Here is a 19,813-nt window from a genome sequence, read left to right on the forward strand (position 1 = left end):
ACACTTCTTTGTATAATGTATAGAAACACAGGATGTTTACCTTCAGGGTGGCGTTCCCGGGTCCAGTTCAGAAGAGCCTTCTGGATTCCTATCTCACTAATACCAAGCTGAAAACAGAGAAATGAGTGATGCAGCACACACCGACATAATTCACCTTTTAAACTGATACGGCTAATGGATGGATAAGGGCTAGGTTACCTATTTATACAACCAGCAGTTACTGAGCAACAGGTCCAGAGGGCAGGCAGTGTACAGTCGGTTTTAAGAGCTTGCACTCAAGTGAACCAAAGCAGAAAACAAAAACCCTGATCTGAATAACGCTGAAGGGAACAGCCGATTACTAACCCTTTTCCTATATACAGCATGTAGTCATTTAATCGATCGGTACGATTCAAAGCCCTGTTCTGCTTTTCCTTAGTTGTCCCTCTCCTGTAGTGTCTTATAAAAGGATGTGTGTGCATGTAAATGGTCTGCAAAGGCTAAGTGTTCTTTCTGCAGGCACACCTTCTTGAGGTCAGAGGCGGTCATGTGCCTCAGGCGCTCAGTCGTCACTCGATGGTGAGCCATGATGGGCAGGTAGTGCTGAGCGGACAGTTTGCACAGCAGGTTGACCAACTCTTTCTCCACGCCCGCTTCCTGCAATGACATCAGGCTTTAACAACAGCCCGCGTGGTGCCAGAGGGTTCTGTGAGTGTGTGTTCTGTACAGTACCTGCATGCGTAGTGACAGCGGCTTAGCGTCCAGCAGCCTCTGGTACTGGATCATCCAGTAGTTCTGCTGGTTGGACGCTGATTTACGCTCCATCTCCGCCTGGAAACACAAAGTGATCTTATTTATTAACCCGTTGACCCCGGAATGAAAAAGAAACGAGGTAGACCAAATCAAGCCATCTGATAATATGTTCATAGCCGTGATATAATAACAAAATACAGCGGCTACGACTAGGGATGGGTACCGAGCCCCGGTATTAAAGGAGCCCCGGGGCTGAATTATTAAAGACCGTGGTACCGTTAAGCTCCGACGTTATCGGTATTTTTATCGGTACTGGAGACATTTACAAAATATATGTCATATTGCCATTATTGCTACACAAACATTATATTGCAGTTTTAGTTTCACCAACTCCGTTTCTAATATTCCAAAAGACTGCAAAATGCATCTCTCTCCCCCGTCTGTGTGCGAGGGGGCGGGGCAGTTTACACACACACACACACACACACACACCCACACACACACACACACACACACACACACACACACACACACACACACACACACACACACACACACACACACACACACACACACACAACACACACACACACACCACACACACACACACACACACACACAACACACACACACACACACACACACACACACACACACACACACACACACACACACACACACACACACACACACACACACACACCAAAATTAATGATTCCCCTCATGGGGACCTCCAATTTGTCAGGCGAGTCCCCACACGTAAGGCATAAGGCAGGCGAGTCCCCACACGTGACTGTGTAGACAGATTTAGGTCCCCACAAGTATAGTAATGCTAGGCCACACACACACACACACACACAGAACGCGCTCCGAGGTGTGGTTAAACGTTACCTGTCTCGATGCTCGTTACCTAAAGTGCAATAAGAGTTCAGCATGTGAGGGCGGCAACACGAGCAGTTTGTCTAAACATTTATCAAAAGCGCTCCACATCCAGACGGAGGAATGCACCGGGTTCGACCGTCTCTCTAGCAGCTCTGTAGCCCCATCCACGAGTAACGTTTCCACGTCAGGTGTTATGTATGCTAGCAGCAACACACGGAGTTAACTACATTATACAAACACGGGTTAATGATTAGAGGAAACTGAGTTATTTATTTAGTTAAAGTTTCAGCTGTTCTGTCATCAGATGATTTAATATGATTTGTTAAAACATTGTTGTTTCTTTTGATGTGAAATATTATTTATTTAATTTAAATAAAAAACAATGTTAGTTTTGTTCACAATGTGTTTAGTTAGTTTACCTTATTTTGTTCTCCTAAAGAACCGATGAGAGTACCGTTAAAAGACCGGACCGATAAGCGGTATCGATAAAAGTAGTAGTACCGTTAAAACCTTACCGATACCCCTCTCTAGCTACGACTCCTGCTACTTTGCACAATTCAGTATCATTCCCTGTTTTTTGAAAAGACAAACGTAGACTAATGAATTAATACTTGTCGTCTGCGACATAACAGGAAATGTTAACTTCTATAAAGGAATGGAGTGAGCATTGACTGTCTCCGAAGAAATATCCACCTGTCAAACGACACGCAGAGCAAAGTGAAGAGGAGGTTGACGGCCTTCGAAAAACAAATGAACAGATAACCGTGAAGCAAACTAAAAGGGCAGGTGTAGGTGTGTAAGGATGAATGAGTGATGAAGGAAGTGTTAGAGTTTATTGAAGGATAAAAGTGTTTTCATAAACTGTGTTTTCATAATGTATTCTCATTGCTGTGTTACAAGGAGTGTTAATGGAGGAACAAAGAAGAGTCTGTTTAAAATGGCACACATACACACACACACAGATTCACATGACTGACAGTCACAAGATCCACACTAACAAATAAGGCGTTGGTCAAGACCACATGATTGTCTCATGTTACTGTTTGTTGAAATAAAAAGACTGCACTGAGAGAGTTGGTGAGAGTGGATTCTCCTAGCTGAGAGTTGGTTCTCCTAGCTGAGAGTTGGCTCTCCTAGCTGAGAGTTGGTTCTCCTAGCTGAGAGTTGGTTCTCCTAGCTGAGAGTTGGCTCTCCTAGCTGAGAGTTGGTTCTCCTAGCTGAGAGTTGGCTCTCCTAGCTGAGAGTTGGCTCTCCTAGCTGAGAGTTGGCTCTCCTAGCTGAGAGTTGGTTCTCCTAGCTGAGAGTTGGTTCTCCTAGCTGAGAGTTGGTTCTCCTAGCTGAGAGTTGGTTCTCCTAGCTGAGAGTTGGTTCTCCTAGCTGAGAGTTGGCTCTCCTAGCTGAGAGTTGGCTCTCCTAGCTGAGAGTTGGTTCTCCTAGCTGAGAGTTGGCTCTCCTAGCTGAGAGTTGGTTCTCCTAGCTGAGAGTTGGGTTCTCCTAGCTGAGAGTTGGTTCTCCTAGCTGAGAGTTGGTTCTCCTAGCTGAGAGTTGGTTCTCCTAGCTGAGAGTTGGTTCTCCTAGCTGAGAGTTGATTCTCCTAGCTGAGAGTTGGTTCTCCTAGCTGAGAGTTGATTCTCCTAGCTGAGAGTTGGTTCTCCTAGCTGAGAGTTGGTTCTCCTAGCTGAGAGTTGATTCTCCTAGCTGAGAGTTGGTTCTCCTAGCTGAGAGTTGGTCTCCTAGCTGAGAGTTGGTTCTCCTAGCTGAGAGTTGGTTCTCCTAGCTGAGAGTTGGTTCTCCTAGCTGAGAGTTGATTCTCCTAGCTGAGAGTTGATTCTCCTAGCTGAGAGTTGGTTCTCCTAGCTGAGAGTTGGTTCTCCTAGCTGAGAGTTGATTCTCCTAGCTGAGAGTTGATTCTCCTAGCTGAGAGTTGGTTCTCCTAGCTGAGAGTTGGTTCTCCTAGCTGAGAGTTGGTTCTCCTAGCTGAGAGTTGGTTCTCCTAGCTGAGAGTTGGTTCTCCTAGCTGAGAGTTGGTTCTCCTAGCTGAGAGTTGGCTTCTCCTAGCTGAGAGTTGATTCTCCTAGCTGAGAGTTGATTCTCCCTAGCTGAGAGTTGATTCTCCTAGCTGAGAGTTGATTCTCCTAGCTGAGAGTTGATTCTCCTAGCTGAGAGTTGATTCTCCTAGCTGAGAGTTGGTTCTCCTAGCTGAGAGTTGGTTCTCCTAGCTGAGAGTTGGTTCTCCTAGCTGAGAGTTGGTTCTCCTAGCTGAGAGTTGGTTCTCCTAGCTGAGAGTTGATTCTCCTAGCTGAGAGTTGGTTCTCCTAGCTGAGAGTTGGTTCTCCTAGCTGAGAGTTGGTTCTCCTAGCTGAGAGTTGGTTCTCCTAGCTGAGAGTTGGTTCTCCTAGCTGAGAGTTGGTTCTCCTAGCTGAGAGTTGGTTAAGGAGTGGACATGGCATATGTCACTCGCTGATTCTCCTAGCTGGGAGTTGGTTAAGGAGTTGACATGGCATGTCACTCGCTGACTCTCCTTGCAGCAAGTAAACTTGAAACATGAGTACTGTTATCTTTGTTCACTGGATTCTGGTATTATTGAACCGAGCTGGGGTTTACCCTTACAAAGCAATAGAGATACCCCACAGAAGAGAGCGTCAGTTATTTTAACATTTATTATGATGCTAGCTGCTTGTGTGTACGTTTAATAGCAACAACCTCATTAGCCAAGAAGGCTCCTTTTGATTGTTATTTATGAATCAACTATTACAATTAGAATGTGTCTATTACTTCAAGAGTCCATACTTGATGTCTATTATATATATATGTTGGGAAAATACTGAATGTCCTCTTCCAACATGAGAGTCACATGATAACAAAGGTATCCCAACTGTAGCTGTGAACATGACAGGATGTGTGATTACCTAGAAGAGCATCAGGACTGTTTGAGGCAGATGATAGCTATGTGATTAACATGATGATTCGGCCTCTATGGAGAGAGACATCAAGCATGCTCATTTCTGACGTGGAGCTAATCTGAAGTAAACATTGAACTGCTTTCTATTCCTCCATCTTGTGACTGTGTGACTCCCTCTCTTGGATATCAGCATGTGAAGGACACTGTTTGAGATTTGAGTTAAAAAGTCAGGATTTTGAGAAAAACGACAATTTTGTGAAAAATACAGGATTTTGAGAGAAAGTCAGAATTTTGAGAAAAAAAACATAATTTTGAGATTTTTTGAAAAAAATCTGAATTTTTTGAAAGTCCGAATTTTGAGATTTTGAGAGAAATTCTGAATTTTGAGATTTTGAGAATAAGTCAGAATTTTGAGATTTGGAGAAAAATACATAATTTTGAGATTTTTAGAAAAAGTCAGAATTGCGGAGAAAAAAATACATAATTTTGAGAAAAAGTCAGGATTTTGAGAAAAAGTCAAAATTTTGAGATTTTGAGAAAAAAGCCAACATTTTGAGACAACAAGTCTCTCTCCCTCTCTTGGATATCAGCATGTGAAGGACACTGTTCAGGAACTAGTAGATGCTCTGTATGTGATGACTACTTCCATTCTGGAGAGGATCACAGATACATGGATCCTGAGGTTGAAGCTCAAGCCGGAGACCAGGGAGATTTTTCTAACAATATGCATGAAAGCTCACTTCAGCCTGTGACATGTGATAATATCACAGCTTAGGGTCGTTGTTCGGCCTGTTGTTTAAACAGTAAGCCTTCATTATCTGATAGCATGAGAGCTAAGAGAAGTCCTCACCAGAACCTGCCGCAGCTCCTGCTCTCTCTGCTCCTTCTGCTTCAGAAGCTGCTGCAGCAGATCACTCAGAGCGGTCCTCTGCTCCACCAGAACCTCCTGCACACACAGAACAATAATAATAATAATAATAATAACAATATATGTTAATCATATAGTGCTTCTCCTGGTGCTCAAAGTGTTTGAATATGAATGTGTTGAGCTGTAGATAAAGCCTGGCTCTTGTATAACAATGATTATGGCTCAATGGAGCAATGACATGAATAAATAATATGGTTATCGAAAAGGGAGAAATCAGGTAGATGTGTGAAGGCAGTGAGAGAAGGCGTGACACCCACCTGCAGGTTCTCAGCATCCAGAGTACGCCTTTTAATCTCCAACCTAGTCAGCTGCTTTAACTCAGTCTCTATGAGCTTGATCTGGGGACAGTGGAGAAGCAGACATGAAGCCAGCAGGGAGAACGCAAGGTCAGCCTGAAACCTGCATGAAATGAGTGTCTATCTGCAGGTAAAATTACACGGGGTTTAACCAAAAAGTCAAATAAATGAAGCCAGTAGGAGTAAAGAGGGGTTAGCTATGGACGGGCTGCGGATGACACGAGAGAAAGGGGAAATAAATGACATGTATAAATAAACTGTGCCACAGCTAACTGAGACTGTTAGAGGTCACTACAGGCTGACATTAGATGTAAAGATTATAGCAGTGTTATAAGATAAGAGAAGACATTATTTATCCCGAAGGAAGTTGTTGTGACAGAGTTACACAAATACAAAAAGTAGCATAATAATAAAACTGTACACTAACAGTGCAGTTCAATAACTACAGGAAACATAGGCAGTCACATAATTCATGTAAATATTATTAAAAAATGATGTTGACCAGCTTTCAGAGTTTCAGCTCATTCTTGCCCTGCTGTTGGTGAGATGTAGACGTCTCTCAATAACTAAAGATTGTACATTTGGATTGCGTGAGGGAATATTTCTGTCTTTAGATATTTAACCTTTTGCCCTTTGACGTTTATGACCAACCCTGGCTCTGTTACCTCCCGTAAGGAATGTGCTCATGCAGTCATGTATATTTCTCAGTCTATGACCGGTCAACTCTGGGTCACAAATGGTTTATGGGTGAGAACGCTGGCTTCGAGGCCATTAAGGGTCAGACGCAAGTGATTCAGGGGGCCCAGCTGTTTAGATTATCTCCCCAATATGTTGATTAACTCTCTGTAAACTAGTTAAAAGGTCTATCGAGAGAGAGGCGCAGCAGAATTGACGTGGCAACCCATCCGGGCAGTCAGAACCTCTGGCTGCTGTGACTTGTGATGTGAAATTCTCCGGCCGATACTTGTAATAAAACACCAGTGTTTGACATCAAAGCTCCAACGCTCCTCGTGTCTCTCTGAGTCCTGACTCTCCATTGCTGCAGAAGTTTCCCTTACAGGTTGTATAGATCCAAAAGTTCAAATTCTGCGCCCTATTTCTTCGTAGCAGATGGCGTAGATACAGAATCTATAGATAATCAAAACTCATGCATAATACCACATTAGGTAGTTCTTTATTGAACTACAGTCTTCCTTTCTTAAGTGGCTTTAGTTATGGTATAACGTCAAAAAGGTTAATATAAAATGATATTAAAAAAAACTGGATGTCTTGAAAATTATGAAGTCTTGTTGAAGTTGTGATACTAGTTTTAGATTGTACAAAATCACGAGCTCTCTTCTGTACAGCTTTCCATGTGAAGGTGAGCTGCTTTCTGTCCGTGTTATAAAGTACTCGGAGACCAGAGACAGGTTTGACCCCCCCCCCCCCCCTTCTTTCTGCCCCTCCACACAGACCTGGTTGCGGATGTAACCGTGAACGGCATCTTTCTGCAGCTGCAGGGCCTGGAACGCTGCTTTCTGCATCTCCTCCTGCAACCAGAGACCAACCAGAGGACATGACAGTTCAACATGGTTGTTCAAAAAGGTCTGATTTAGGTTCACACTGTTACATGAGACTGGTGGCAAACTCAGAAGACACACATACCTCCTGTAAGATGTGAGCGATGGCTTTAGATTTGTCCAAAACTTGGAGGGAAAGCACTTTATCGAACTTCCTTTCCAAGCTCTCCATACTGTGGTAAAACCATGGGACACAACGTGTTTCACAGCTGTCATTTGTAGTGTCCACACACATTTGCAAAGTTAACATGGTGTGTGTGTGTGTGTGTGTGTCAGTGGCGAACCGTGTCTATCACAACTGGACCTTCTGTAGACACACACACACCCACCCCCGCGTTATAATGTCCGTCTTTTCACTAAATTGTCGTCTTGAAAAGGGTACTCACAACAATTCCGCAACAACTTCCTCTTCACCTGTTGCTCTTGTCATTTCAACGTTAAATACAATAAAACGGCATGAATTGCTTCGTCGCATTCTAGATCCTCTGTCTCTCTCCAGTTAACGAGCGGGCCTTCTAGAATACCCTGGAACCGAGGGGAACTCTGGAAGAACACGCCCATTGGCTACAAATCAATATATGATTGGTTGATCAAACTGTCAGTCCAAACATACGCTCTCATTCAGTGCAACGGCCGCTTCGATCAAGGATGTAGAATACCTTGGTGAAGGATTTTCTACCCAGAGACCCAGAACAAGATCTGATTGGTTGCTTTCTTTTCTAACACAAAACCACTGAAATGCGTAGTGCATGGTCCGAGAAGGAGAAACAAATCAACGTGACACTGTAATATTACAGATCAATGACACGGATACCATTCTCATTTATTCATTTTACTACATTTTATTTATATAATTAAATCGATTTTGTGTTTGTTTTATCTGAGAGTTCCAGGGTATCTCTGAACACCTTGAAGGCCCTGACGGTTCACCACTGGTGTGTGTGTGTGTGTGTGTGTGTGTGTGTGTGTGTGTGTGTGTGTGTGTGTGTGTGTGTGTGTGTGTGTGTGTGTGTGTGTGTGACCTTCTGTGGGCCTCATTGACCAGGCTCCTCCTGCGGAAGTCACTGGCCTCCTGGAGGATGCTCATCATACAGCTTTCCGACAGCATCTTCTGCATGGCCACTGAACACAGGGAGGGGAGAGAGGCAAAGGAAATGTGACAGAATGAATTGAACAACATCCCGTAATACAGATGTAATAGCATTCAAAACATAACCCTTAGAGAGCATTCATGTGCTCAGCAATTGCAAAGACAATCTGCTTATGATATCTTTGACTTGACATGAAGGGGGGGCAGCAGAGAAACTGAAAGGGTTGAACCTCTGGAAGCATGAATGCAAACGGGACACTATATACCTGAATGAATTGTGTCCCGATAGCAGTGACATTAAATATAGGGGGGGTTCACAACAATCTTCATCTTGGGGCCATCAAGTGTTACAGTATATTTCTTTGCAGTCAGAAAATAATTGTCAACATAGCGTGTTCTGGACCAAAGTGTTGATGGCCAACAGAAAATCAATGTTTTACACGTATACAACTAGACGTGTGTTAAGGTTAAAGTACATCTGTGTTGGTTCATGGTTTGCGGCTGCTCACCTGCCACCTCCCTCTTCCTCAGGGAGTTGGTTTCTTCCTGTGTGATGGCCGTCAGATGCTCCGAACGGATCCTGAAGGGGAACATTTGATCAGTTTTTATAGCAGCCATGGCTTTTAACACTTAGGATAATGGATCTTTCTCTGTAGGGGCTCCCTTTAGTTGCAGTTGAAGTGGTGCAGGAGTGCAGATACAAAGTGTTTACCCACATCAGGGAATCTACCCGATACCTAACTTTAACTAACCACAAATATGCATCAGTCAAAAGGTACACAGTGCGGCTGCATCCCTCGGGCCATCTGTGGCGTCACCGGGTACAGAGGCTTTTGCTTCCTGACATCTTTCCTCCACCTGAGTAACCTGGAGAAACTGCCTCTGTGGAGAGGAGCTGTATTTCTGTTTTAATACCTTCCAGCTTTGTTGTAACACCATTTCAAATATTAGGTAAGACCACAGAGGCTTTTTAAAACTTTTCCACAAGTAAAGACCTGACAGTTAGGAGCTAGAGAAAGATTATGAGACACACATAACATAATAATAATGATAAGTATTGATGGTTTTCATTCATTTTTCCACGACTGCATGCTGTGTCAACGTTTTTAAGGCCTCCTGTGTCTTTGTGCATCTTCCTTGCAAAGTGCTCTATAGATAGAGAGAGAGTTAGAGTGCCTCGGATCTCTTGCTGTTATAGATAACGCATCAGTGGTCTCTCCACTCACCGATCCTCCTCCATAGCTTGAAGAAACTCTGCACTCTTTTTCAGCCTGGAAAGATACAAAAACTAAATTCAGTGCAGTTAGCAGAGACTCGTCTGTGGACACGCAGAGAGAATCCAATAAGTGACTTTTTACAACACGAACCCTCCATGGTTAATGGCTTAGTGCCCACCTGCTCTTGTCCATCAGCATGGTGCTGATGCGGCTGCTGATGCCGTCCTCAGCCTGTCGGACTCTCTCCAGAACCAGCAGCCTCTCGGCCTCCTGAGACCTCTGCTGCTGGCTGACGCCCAGCTCAAGACGCTCCTGCTCCTGGACATCACACACACACACACACACACACACACACACACACACACACACACACACACACACACACACACACACACACACACACACACACACACACACACACACACACACACACACCACACACACACACACACACACACACACACACACACACACACACACACACACACACACACACACACACACACACACACACACACACACCACACACACACACACACACACACACACACACACACACACACACACACACACACACACACACACACACACACACACACACACACACACACACACACACACACACACACACACACACACACACACACACAACACACACACACACACACACACACACACACACACACACACACACACACACACACACAGTACTTTATTGATCCCAATTTGGGAAATGTTGGTGTTGCAGCAGCATAAAAAGACATGGCTTTGTACAATACAAATGTAAAAGACTAGAAATAAACAAAGTAGAAAAGATACATGTTGAATTTACAAATTAACAATAACAGTGTGATTTTAAGTCCAAGAGAAGCACACACACACACACACACACACACACATTAATGGAGCTGAAAACAGTTTCTAACTTCTTTAGCTTCATCGTTTCTTTTTATTTACCGGACTCCCTTTCAATAACCCTTAACAATGTGCACATAAGTGTACTTACACTACCTCACTGTATTTACATTTTATAGCATGTGTATAATGTATATTTAAGCGTCTTTGAGCACCTGTAAAAGCGCTAACAAATTAAATCTATTATTATTATTATATAGCATCCTATGTGTATATACATGTTCCTAGTAGTAGATTGTATTTAATATTGTTCTTACTCATGTGCAATGCCTTCCTAACATGTTGCTGTGACAAAACCATTTCCATGTTCAGGATCAAAAAGGCATATCTATGTAATGTTAAAGGAAAAGAGACTTTGGAAAGGACGTGGTGAGTGAGCCGGCTGTTTACCTGCCGGACTGAGATGAGGATGTTTTCCTTGCGGGAGTTGTTCATGAGCATAATCTGGGTGTGCTCCTTCTTCTTCTCCTCCAGCTGCCACTCAAAGGCCAGCTTCTCCTGCTGCTTCTGCTCCTGCAGACAACGGGACGGTCACAGTGGAGGTCTTATGTTCTGTATGTGAACAGTGTCAACATCTGAGCTTTGCTACAAGCCAGCAATGCAGCTACTACCACCAAAACGTCTCCATATAAGAGTGAACTTAACTGTATAATAGAAGCAGCAGCTGCACACCAAAACAGTTAGCTAAATAAAGCTAAACAAACCCTGAACTGAGGGGAAGTGCAGTTAGTTGTTATCCGTTACCAATGAAACAGCTGCGAGAGTCTGAATCTAACAGTGTGTTCCTACCTTTCTCTTCTCGTAGTCGTTGAATTTGCTCTGTAACAGAAATGATGAAATATGCTTTAACACACATAGTCAATACAGTGCAAGCAGCTAACTAGCCAACTAGGTCCAAGTGAACAGCACTTTGCATGAAAAGACTGCCTCTCTCCTCCTGTACGTGTGTGTTAGCAGTGGTGTAGTGGGCGTTGGACGCGGGGGTACGCCGTCCCCCCGCTGATCTGAAGCATGATTTGTTTTTTTTAATAGTATAATAAATATAAACCCATTGCCAGTGTTATCAGTTGCAAGTGAGTATTTATTGTAATAATGACGAAAGCATAATAAGCAGATTTCACAGTAATTATAATAAAAACGTAGCTCAAGCATTTATGCAACTTAATTTGAACCGTGTGTGTGTGTGTGTGTGTGTGTGTGTGTGTGTGTGTGTGTGTGTGTGTGTGTGTAGGGTGACCAGGTGTCCCGCACTGTGCGTTTTTATTAGGTTATTTGTCCCGCGTCCCACAAATTGAGACTATGTCCCGCATTTGAGTGACAGTCGCGAAGAAAGACCGGATCGGTTCGCTGACAGCCGGCACCGCCCTTTATTATTATATTGTCTAAACGGCATCATGTTGAGCTGACAGGCGACACAGAGGTCCACAGTGTACCCCCCCCCCCTGTTGACAGTTCACGAGCGCGTCCATAGTGTCTCCCGTCCACCCACCCCGTCCACCCACCCCGTCCACCCAGTAAAAAAATCCCCACTACACCACTGTGTGTTAGTGTGTGTTAGTGTGTTAGTGTGTGAGTGTGTGTGAGTGTGTGAGTGTGTTAACATGTGAGTGTGTGAGTGTGTGTTAGTGTGTGTGTGTGTGTTTTAATGTGTGAGTGTGTTAACATGTGAGTGTGTGAGTTAGTGTGTGTGTGTGTTTTAATGTGTGAGTGTGTGAGTGTGTTAACGTGTGAGTGTGTTTTAATGTGTGAGTGTGTTAACGTGTGAGTGTGTGATTACTGTACCTTCCAGAACTCGTCCAGAGTGTCCACACAGTCGGAGTGTGTGAGTGTGTTAGTGTGTGAGTGTGTTAACATGTGAGAGTGTGTTAGTGTGTGTGAGTGTGTGTTAATGTGTGAGTGTGTTAACGTGTGAGTGTGTGATTACTGTACCTTCCAGGCCTCGTCCAGAGCGTCCACACAGTCGGACTGTGTGCTGCACTCACTCTCCAGCACTGGCAGCAGGTACTGGGAGGGGGGGCAGTACTCCTCTCCCAGCTCTGAAAACAAGTCAAGGAAGAAATCAAACATTAGTATCTTATGCAGTCGAATATCTCAGCAGATAAATACCATCATTCAGCCTTCTTACTCCCACTTAATGCTCTGGAGTCATTCAAACCCACAGCTCATGGAATGATTGCTCTGATATGTATACTTGTTGAAGCCAGTTAGGTGTTGCTTTAGTTTTGTGTCCCTCTAAAGACATACATGACAACTATGACATAGCATTGGGTGACACATAAAAGTGGCTTTACTTTCTGTGGCCGCTCTGTGCTGCGTAGATATCACTGAGCAGGGACACAGTATGGAGAGTCAAACACTGTTTTAGACGTTAAGACCTGAATTCCCCCCTGGGGTTCCTAAAGGTTCATCTTAATCTCAGAGTGGCACAGGGTATGGAAGACAATAGCATTCAGAATGCATTTATATGAGTGAGGTGCCTGTTGGATTTATTCATATCCATTCTGCCAGACGAGTGCAAGACAAACTACTGAAAAGAGCCTTCTGTTTTCTGAGATTTATTAAATATAACTTAATATTTCTGCAACAAAATTAAAACCAGTGATATTGTCTTAAACAAAATTGTTATCCGATACCATTTAGCTGAGTTAAAGTAATCCTTGTTGGTGCGGATGCATATTAAACCCTGTGTGTGTGTGTGTGTGTGTGTGTGTGTGTGTGTGTGTGTGTGTGTGTGTGTGTGTGTGTGTGTGTGTGTGTGTGTGTGTGTGTGTGTGTGTGTGTGTGTGTGTGTGTGTGTGTGGTCTAGCATTGCTATACTTGTGGGGACCTAAATCTGTTTACATAGTCACGTGTGGGGACTGGCTTCCCTTATGGGGACAAATTGGAGGTCCCCATGAGGGGAATCATTAATTTTAGTGTGAAGACTTGGTTAGGTTTAGGGTTAGGGTTAGGCATGTGTTGGTTATGGTTAAGGTTAGGATAAGTCTCCAGGAAATGCATGTAAGTAAATGTAATGTCCCCTGAAGTGATGTATACATGGTGTGTGTGTGTGTGTGTGTGTGTGTGTGTGTGTGTGTGTGTGTGTGTGTGTGTGTGTGTGTGTGTGTGTGTGTGTGTGTGTGTGTGTGTGTGTGTGTGGAGGCTATTTGTATATAACATTAGAAAGACTGATTCTTAGTATTACATTATTTGTGCTCATGAGATGTTGCTATGATTTTGGAATAAACAGACACAACCCCAAGTCTTGATGGGTTGGAGAGGAGCGAAGGGAAAAGTCATAGCAAGAACGTTTTAGCTTGCAATACAAAGTAGCAGAAGCCAGGTGCAGGCACTGGAGAAACAATGAGTTATTGAGGCTATGGCCTTGGCCGCCTGGGCGAGCTTCGCTGCTACGCACTAGGAATCAGTGTAACCAAGATTCCACTATATGTGTTTATTTATTTAAAGGTCAGTGCACATTAATCCACATTGCTGTAAATGAGCCAGTATTAGCCAGCAGGCTAATTTTCAACTGTTGTCCTTGGCAAGATGTTAAATGACCACAACAAGACTAGAAAATAAAAACATAATTAAATAGAGTACAGCAGACAACAGCAGTACACCAATAGAGAGGAACAAACACACATGCAAACAGATGAAATACCATCATACCTTGATGCAGTTAAAAGTGTTCACATTTTTGATTGTTTAAAAGCCAGTTCTTATGGTTGCGGTTAAATGTATGATAGGAGGTGTTATTCCTTATCTGCATTGGTGTTGTGTTCCAGAGTGTTGATGCCCTCACAGAGAAACACTGTTTACCAAAGGAACTGGACCTAAGAGGGGCTACACAGTCCCCTCTTAGGGCAGACCTTGTGGTTCTGCTGTATAAAAGTGCAGAGCGGTTGTGGGGGTGCCTTGCCGTTTAGAATTTTAAAAATGAGACATCAGTGTGTTTTAAAATATTTCCCCAGCTGAGCAGGTTATGTTTGTCCAGGATTTTGCAATGGTGGTATAGCTTTGGTTTTCTGTCCAACACTTTGAGAGCTTGTTTGTGAAGTGATAGCATAGGCCTTAATGTTGTGCTATTCGCCGGGGTCCAGCTGCTCATACAGTATGCTAGGTGGGGAAGGATCATGGCAGTCATATAGAGTTTTGCTACAGGTGTTGTCAAGCAGTTCCTTATATATCTAAAGTTTGCTAAATTGTATTTAGTTATTTGCGTTACCTTTCTCACTTGTTTTTTGAAGGATAAAGTAGTGTCAAGGATAATGCCTATATTTGAAATGTGTAACTGTTTGAATGACCCATAGACACATAGACCTTGAGTTCAGTGTGATACAGTGTTGGTCTTGCTAACAAACATACAGACTGTCTTCTTAACATTCAGATATAGCTGTGAGTCAGTAAGCCATTGATTTACATGAACCATTGCATCATTTAATTTGGCCGCAGCTTGGGCCTTGGTTTTTGCATGGACATAAATGACAGTGTCATCAGCGTACATTTGCACCTCACATCCAGTGCACACTGATGGCAAGTCATTTATATAAAGGCTGAATAGAATTGGGCCCAGGATAGATCCCTGGGGTTCATTCCTCAGGGGTGGTGATGTCTCGCCACTTACCCTTACACACTGAACTCTGTCTGACAGATAGGAGCTCATCCAGTCTATTGCACTGGGTGAGAAATTAAAATAAGACATTTTGTGAATGAGTACTTGATGATTGACTGTATCAAAAGCTTTCTTAAGATCTAAGAAGATTGCTCCAACAATGCCTCCTTTGTCCATTTTTTATTTAATATTTTCCACAAGGAAACAATTTGCGGTCTCAGTGGAATGATTGGCTCGGAAGCCGAATTGCATGGGGTGTAGTGTGAAAGGACTACTGTTAAGATGTCCAGTCAATTGCTCAGCTACACATTTCTCAGAGATCTTAGACATGACAGGTAAAATACTAATGGGCCTATGGTTGTTTGCATCAGTTGTGTCCCGGATTTGTGGACTGGCACAACAATGGCTAACTTCCAGTCTTTTGGGAATGTTCCCTCCCTAAAAGAGGTGTTAATTATGTTGGTAATTGTCCCTGTGAGGGTAGTAGCATGTGTCTTTAGAAACAGAGAATCCAGTCCAAAAGTGTCTTTTGATTTGGAATTGTTTAAAGAAGAAATGATAGAATTAACTTTTGATTCAGAAGTCTCTGTCAGTGAGAAGACTGGCTGTGTACAATCAATAGGTGATGAATGTATTTGACCAATTTGGGGACTGTTTATAGTCAGCCTCACAGAATTAATAAAATGGTTATTAAAAATAGCCGCTATTTCTGCTGGCTCCTTACATAAGGTTCCATTGTTACTGATCTCCAGCATGCTTTGTTATGTTATGCCCTTTCCCTGTTAGGTTCTGCAGACAGTCCCAGATTTGTTTATGATTTCCCTTAGATTCATGAATGAGATTAACAAAGAAGTTGGATTTAGCTGCCCTGATTTCCTTTGTAACTCTGTTTCGTAAGGACATAAATATATGCCTGTAAGTCACTAAATTTGACTTAAGAGAGTGCTTTAGAGCATTATCTCTCTCCTTCATTGATTTCCTGATGTCACTATTAATCCAGGGGAGGGTGTGTTTATTTTTGGTCTGAGATTCGCTTATCCTGAGGAATCGTTTTGATATATTTTGGATTGTTGACATAAGGGCATGTGTGTTGGTATCCACATCTGTACCTGATAACATTTGGCTCCAGTTAATGTTTTTAATTTCTGTAGAAACGTTAGCGAAAACAAATGACGAGAATAGAGACAGAGTAGGGAGGGACTTCGCCAGCCGGCCGAAGGTTGACTGGAGGATCGTGTTGCCAAGAGACTTTTTTCTAAGTCTGTGCACCAACCAAAGAGAACCAAGTCTAAACCACGGTATCTCTTCAGCTAGTCTCGACCAATCATAAATGTACGGGCAACGCCCTGTGGAATCAAGATGTACGAGGTTCAGGGCTCTGGAAGGAAGTGGGAGACAGTTAACTGCTTGGACTGGAAACTGCTGTGGAACACGGATCTCCAGAAACCTCAGCTGAGCATTTGTATTCCTTATCACAACTGAAATAAATCAGTTTTATTATAACGTTATCGCCTGGTCCGAAGAGGAATTTTGAACATGACAGTATCTATGTGTGTGTGTGTGTGTGTGAGTGAGTGTGTGTGTGTGTGTGTGTGTGTGAGTGTGTGTGTGTCTCACCAGAGCATAGGAAGCGCTGGATGCTCTCCGTTCCCTCCGTACACACAGAGGCAGGAGGGTAGGTCATGGTGGCAGTGTCCAGTGTGAAGCTCTGTCACCACACACACACACACACACACACACACACACACACACACAAACAACCCACCCACACACACACACACACACAAACACACACACCCATCACACACACACACACTGACACACACACACACAACACGACCACACACACACACACACTACACACACCCACACATACACCACACACATTGATATGCATCAGCTACACATCACACACACACCACCCAATATTGCACATCAAGGCACATCTAACACACACACACAACACACACACACACGTACTACACACACACACACACACACACACACACACACACACACACACACACACACACACACACACACACACACACACACACACACACACACACACACACACACACACACACACACACACACACACACACACACACACACACACACACACACACACGGTTTTTAACACATCTTAGTCATCAGCATTCGTTGTATTCCTGTAAGTTGGAATACCAAGAAACACACCTCTAGAGTGCGGATGTAGACGAGAGCTTTGGGCAGCTGCACGATGTTGTTGTCGCTCAGGTCCAGAGTGCGTAAGCTTCTCAAAGAACCAACGGTGGACGGCAGCTCACTCAGAGAGTTACCTGTACAGACACAGAGGTATAGGGACATATTGTACACATCCTCTTATTCTTGAGAGTATTCAGACAGCAGTAAAACTCATACCTTTCAGATTGAGTGTCTGCAGAAGCCTCAGCTCCCCGATGCTCTCAGGCAGGGCCTTCAGACGGTTCTTCTCCACATTCAGAATCTGACAGGAAGCACAATGAAAACACAGGGTTGATGAGAAGCATTCATTCACACACCCCCCCCCCCCCCCAATTACAGTAATGCTTTACCTGCAGTGACGCCAGCTTCCCAATGTCTTCTGGGAGGGAAGTCAGCTTGTTGTCATGCAGATCCAGAACCTTTGGAGGAAGACAGATTCAGTCAGGCTTTTGTTGTGATGAAGCAGGGTCAGAGTTAAGACTAGTTTGCTCAGAGGTTAAAACAGAAGGAGTAGCTTGTGTGTGTTTACTCTCGGCTTTTTCACAGAAAGCTCAGCGTCACACAGCTTTGTGTTGGAGATGAGCGATAGAAGGAGAACCACCACCACCGTCTAACTGGTTATGAAACCTCTCACACTGTAGTATGCTTCAGCTGGTACTTATATCTCCCATCATGCAGTTTTTGTTGGTTTAGTACTTGAATGTACAACATGGAATCGATCGTTGCCTATTTCCTGTCTCATTATATTATTTACCAAACGAATGAAACAGTGATGAAACAGTTGTAAACATTATGCTGGGGAATTGCATTTCTGTCCCATAGTGAAAGAAACGGGGTTTGAGTTTTTGGCCCAATGAAATCAAAGTAGAAGCAAATGCTTTATATGGATCTGCGTATTTCTAATCGGAGTTCTATTATCTGTAATAGACCAGCGGTGCTACAGTATGTGCTACTGTAGCTGCATGACTTTGTTTGGTGGCATCAATGTTATATTACAGCTCAACAAGTTTACAAACAGTAGATACACTATTCCTTTATCTAGCCATATTTCCCATCATGCTTGCATCCCGTTGACTTCACCTTTAAAGTGGCGAGAGTGCTGATGTCACATCCTTTGGGCAGCAGGGAGCTCAGCTCGTTGTTGTGGAGGATCAGGACCTGAGGAGAGCAACATGTGTGACTGGTGAGACTGACACAGGGTCCTGGTTCACATGATGGGGGTGAACTATTTAATACATCGGTAGAATAGAAAATAAATACAATATGTCTCCATGTTGGGTTCTTACCTTCTTCTGTAGCACCTTGCAAATGGAAAAGGCCGCCGAGGGAACCTGTGACAGACAGAGCAGTGATGAGCGGCAGGACTAACACACTCAGTTGTACAAACAGCTGTCTACAGTAATGGCAGATAATAAAAGGTTAAAGCCTAAAAGTCAACATTAACACAAGAGAACCCAAATCACTATCAGTACTGAAGTATTGGTAAATAACGCAGCTTCACTCATGAAGACATCTGCTACAATTTAAGGTGTATCATTAATAGATATTCACTGAAATACACTAAGCTTCCATTCACATAAGAAAGAAAAAAGTGAATAACAAGCACCAAAATATAAGTACTGGTACACAACGCACATTGCATAGTATGGTGTTCCTCTTTTGCATACGAAATGAAGGGCTGATTGAACAATTTATATTGGAGTTGCATTTTCATGTTCCCGTGATAATGGGAAAAGGATATCAAAACAAAAAAAGTGTTGAACTATTCATTTAAAAGGTCATTTAATGGTGTGAACTGGGTTTGACAAAGAGACATGTATTGTAGCATGAATATAGTCACAAACCGTGATCAGTGAACACACTCACCTCTGAGAGCTCACAGGCCGACACGTCCAGGGTGTCATCAGCCCCCGCCTCCTTAGTCTGCAACCAGGAAGAACAGTCAGTGGTTCGTTTGGGAGAGAAAATACATGTCATGTTAACAAGGAAGAAAACAGGAATATCAGAGTGCCCTCAGTCTAACAGCGAGCTGCTGAACGGAGGGGATGGATATACATCCTTCTGATTGGTGATATCATCCGCAGCCATGGTCTCTGTTTCCACTGCCACGCCGACGACACCCAACAGCACAAAACCCTCTGCCCATCTCCCCCTCAGTCACTAATCCACTGCCTACACGGAATGAAAACCTGGACGACCACCGAGCTACTCAAAGTAAACAGTGATACAACTGAGCTCATGGCTGTGGCCCCCAAGGCACGGCTCGGGAAGCTTGGAGATCTGCTCCTCAACATCGACGGTTCCATCATCTCCCCATCCCCTCAGGTCCGCAACCTCGGTGTTGTCTTGGATTCAACCCTCTCACTTCAAAACCACATCTTCCAGCTCAGAAACATATCCAGACTCCGGCCATCACTCTCCGACTCTGTTGCAGAGACGATCATTCTTTGTTTTATTACCTCACGCCTGGAC

The 19,813-nt window shown here is 43.6% G+C and overlaps 1 protein-coding gene across 1 annotated transcript; it reads right to left on the reverse strand.

Annotated features, from left to right (window-relative positions):
* Window positions 1-40: 40 nt before the first annotated feature.
* On the reverse strand, window positions 41-19,264 carry lrsam1 (leucine rich repeat and sterile alpha motif containing 1; the record flags this gene model as incomplete). Its single annotated transcript, XM_034232723.1, is given in 21 exon segments — window positions 41-107; window positions 505-636; window positions 712-810; window positions 5,367-5,462; window positions 5,702-5,782; window positions 7,195-7,269; window positions 7,385-7,472; window positions 8,322-8,421; window positions 8,899-8,969; window positions 9,616-9,660; window positions 9,785-9,924; window positions 10,912-11,034; window positions 11,311-11,340; window positions 12,451-12,557; window positions 16,733-16,823; window positions 17,315-17,436; window positions 17,519-17,603; window positions 17,692-17,760; window positions 18,422-18,499; window positions 18,628-18,672; window positions 19,208-19,264. Coding segments are annotated over 21 exon segments (1,801 nt in total), but the record flags the coding sequence as incomplete, so codon positions are not given.
* Between the last annotated feature and the right edge of the window lie 549 nt (window positions 19,265-19,813).

This window comes from Gymnodraco acuticeps, unplaced genomic scaffold (genome assembly GCF_902827175.1).
Source record: "Gymnodraco acuticeps unplaced genomic scaffold, fGymAcu1.1, whole genome shotgun sequence".
NCBI lineage: Eukaryota > Metazoa > Chordata > Actinopteri > Perciformes > Bathydraconidae > Gymnodraco > Gymnodraco acuticeps.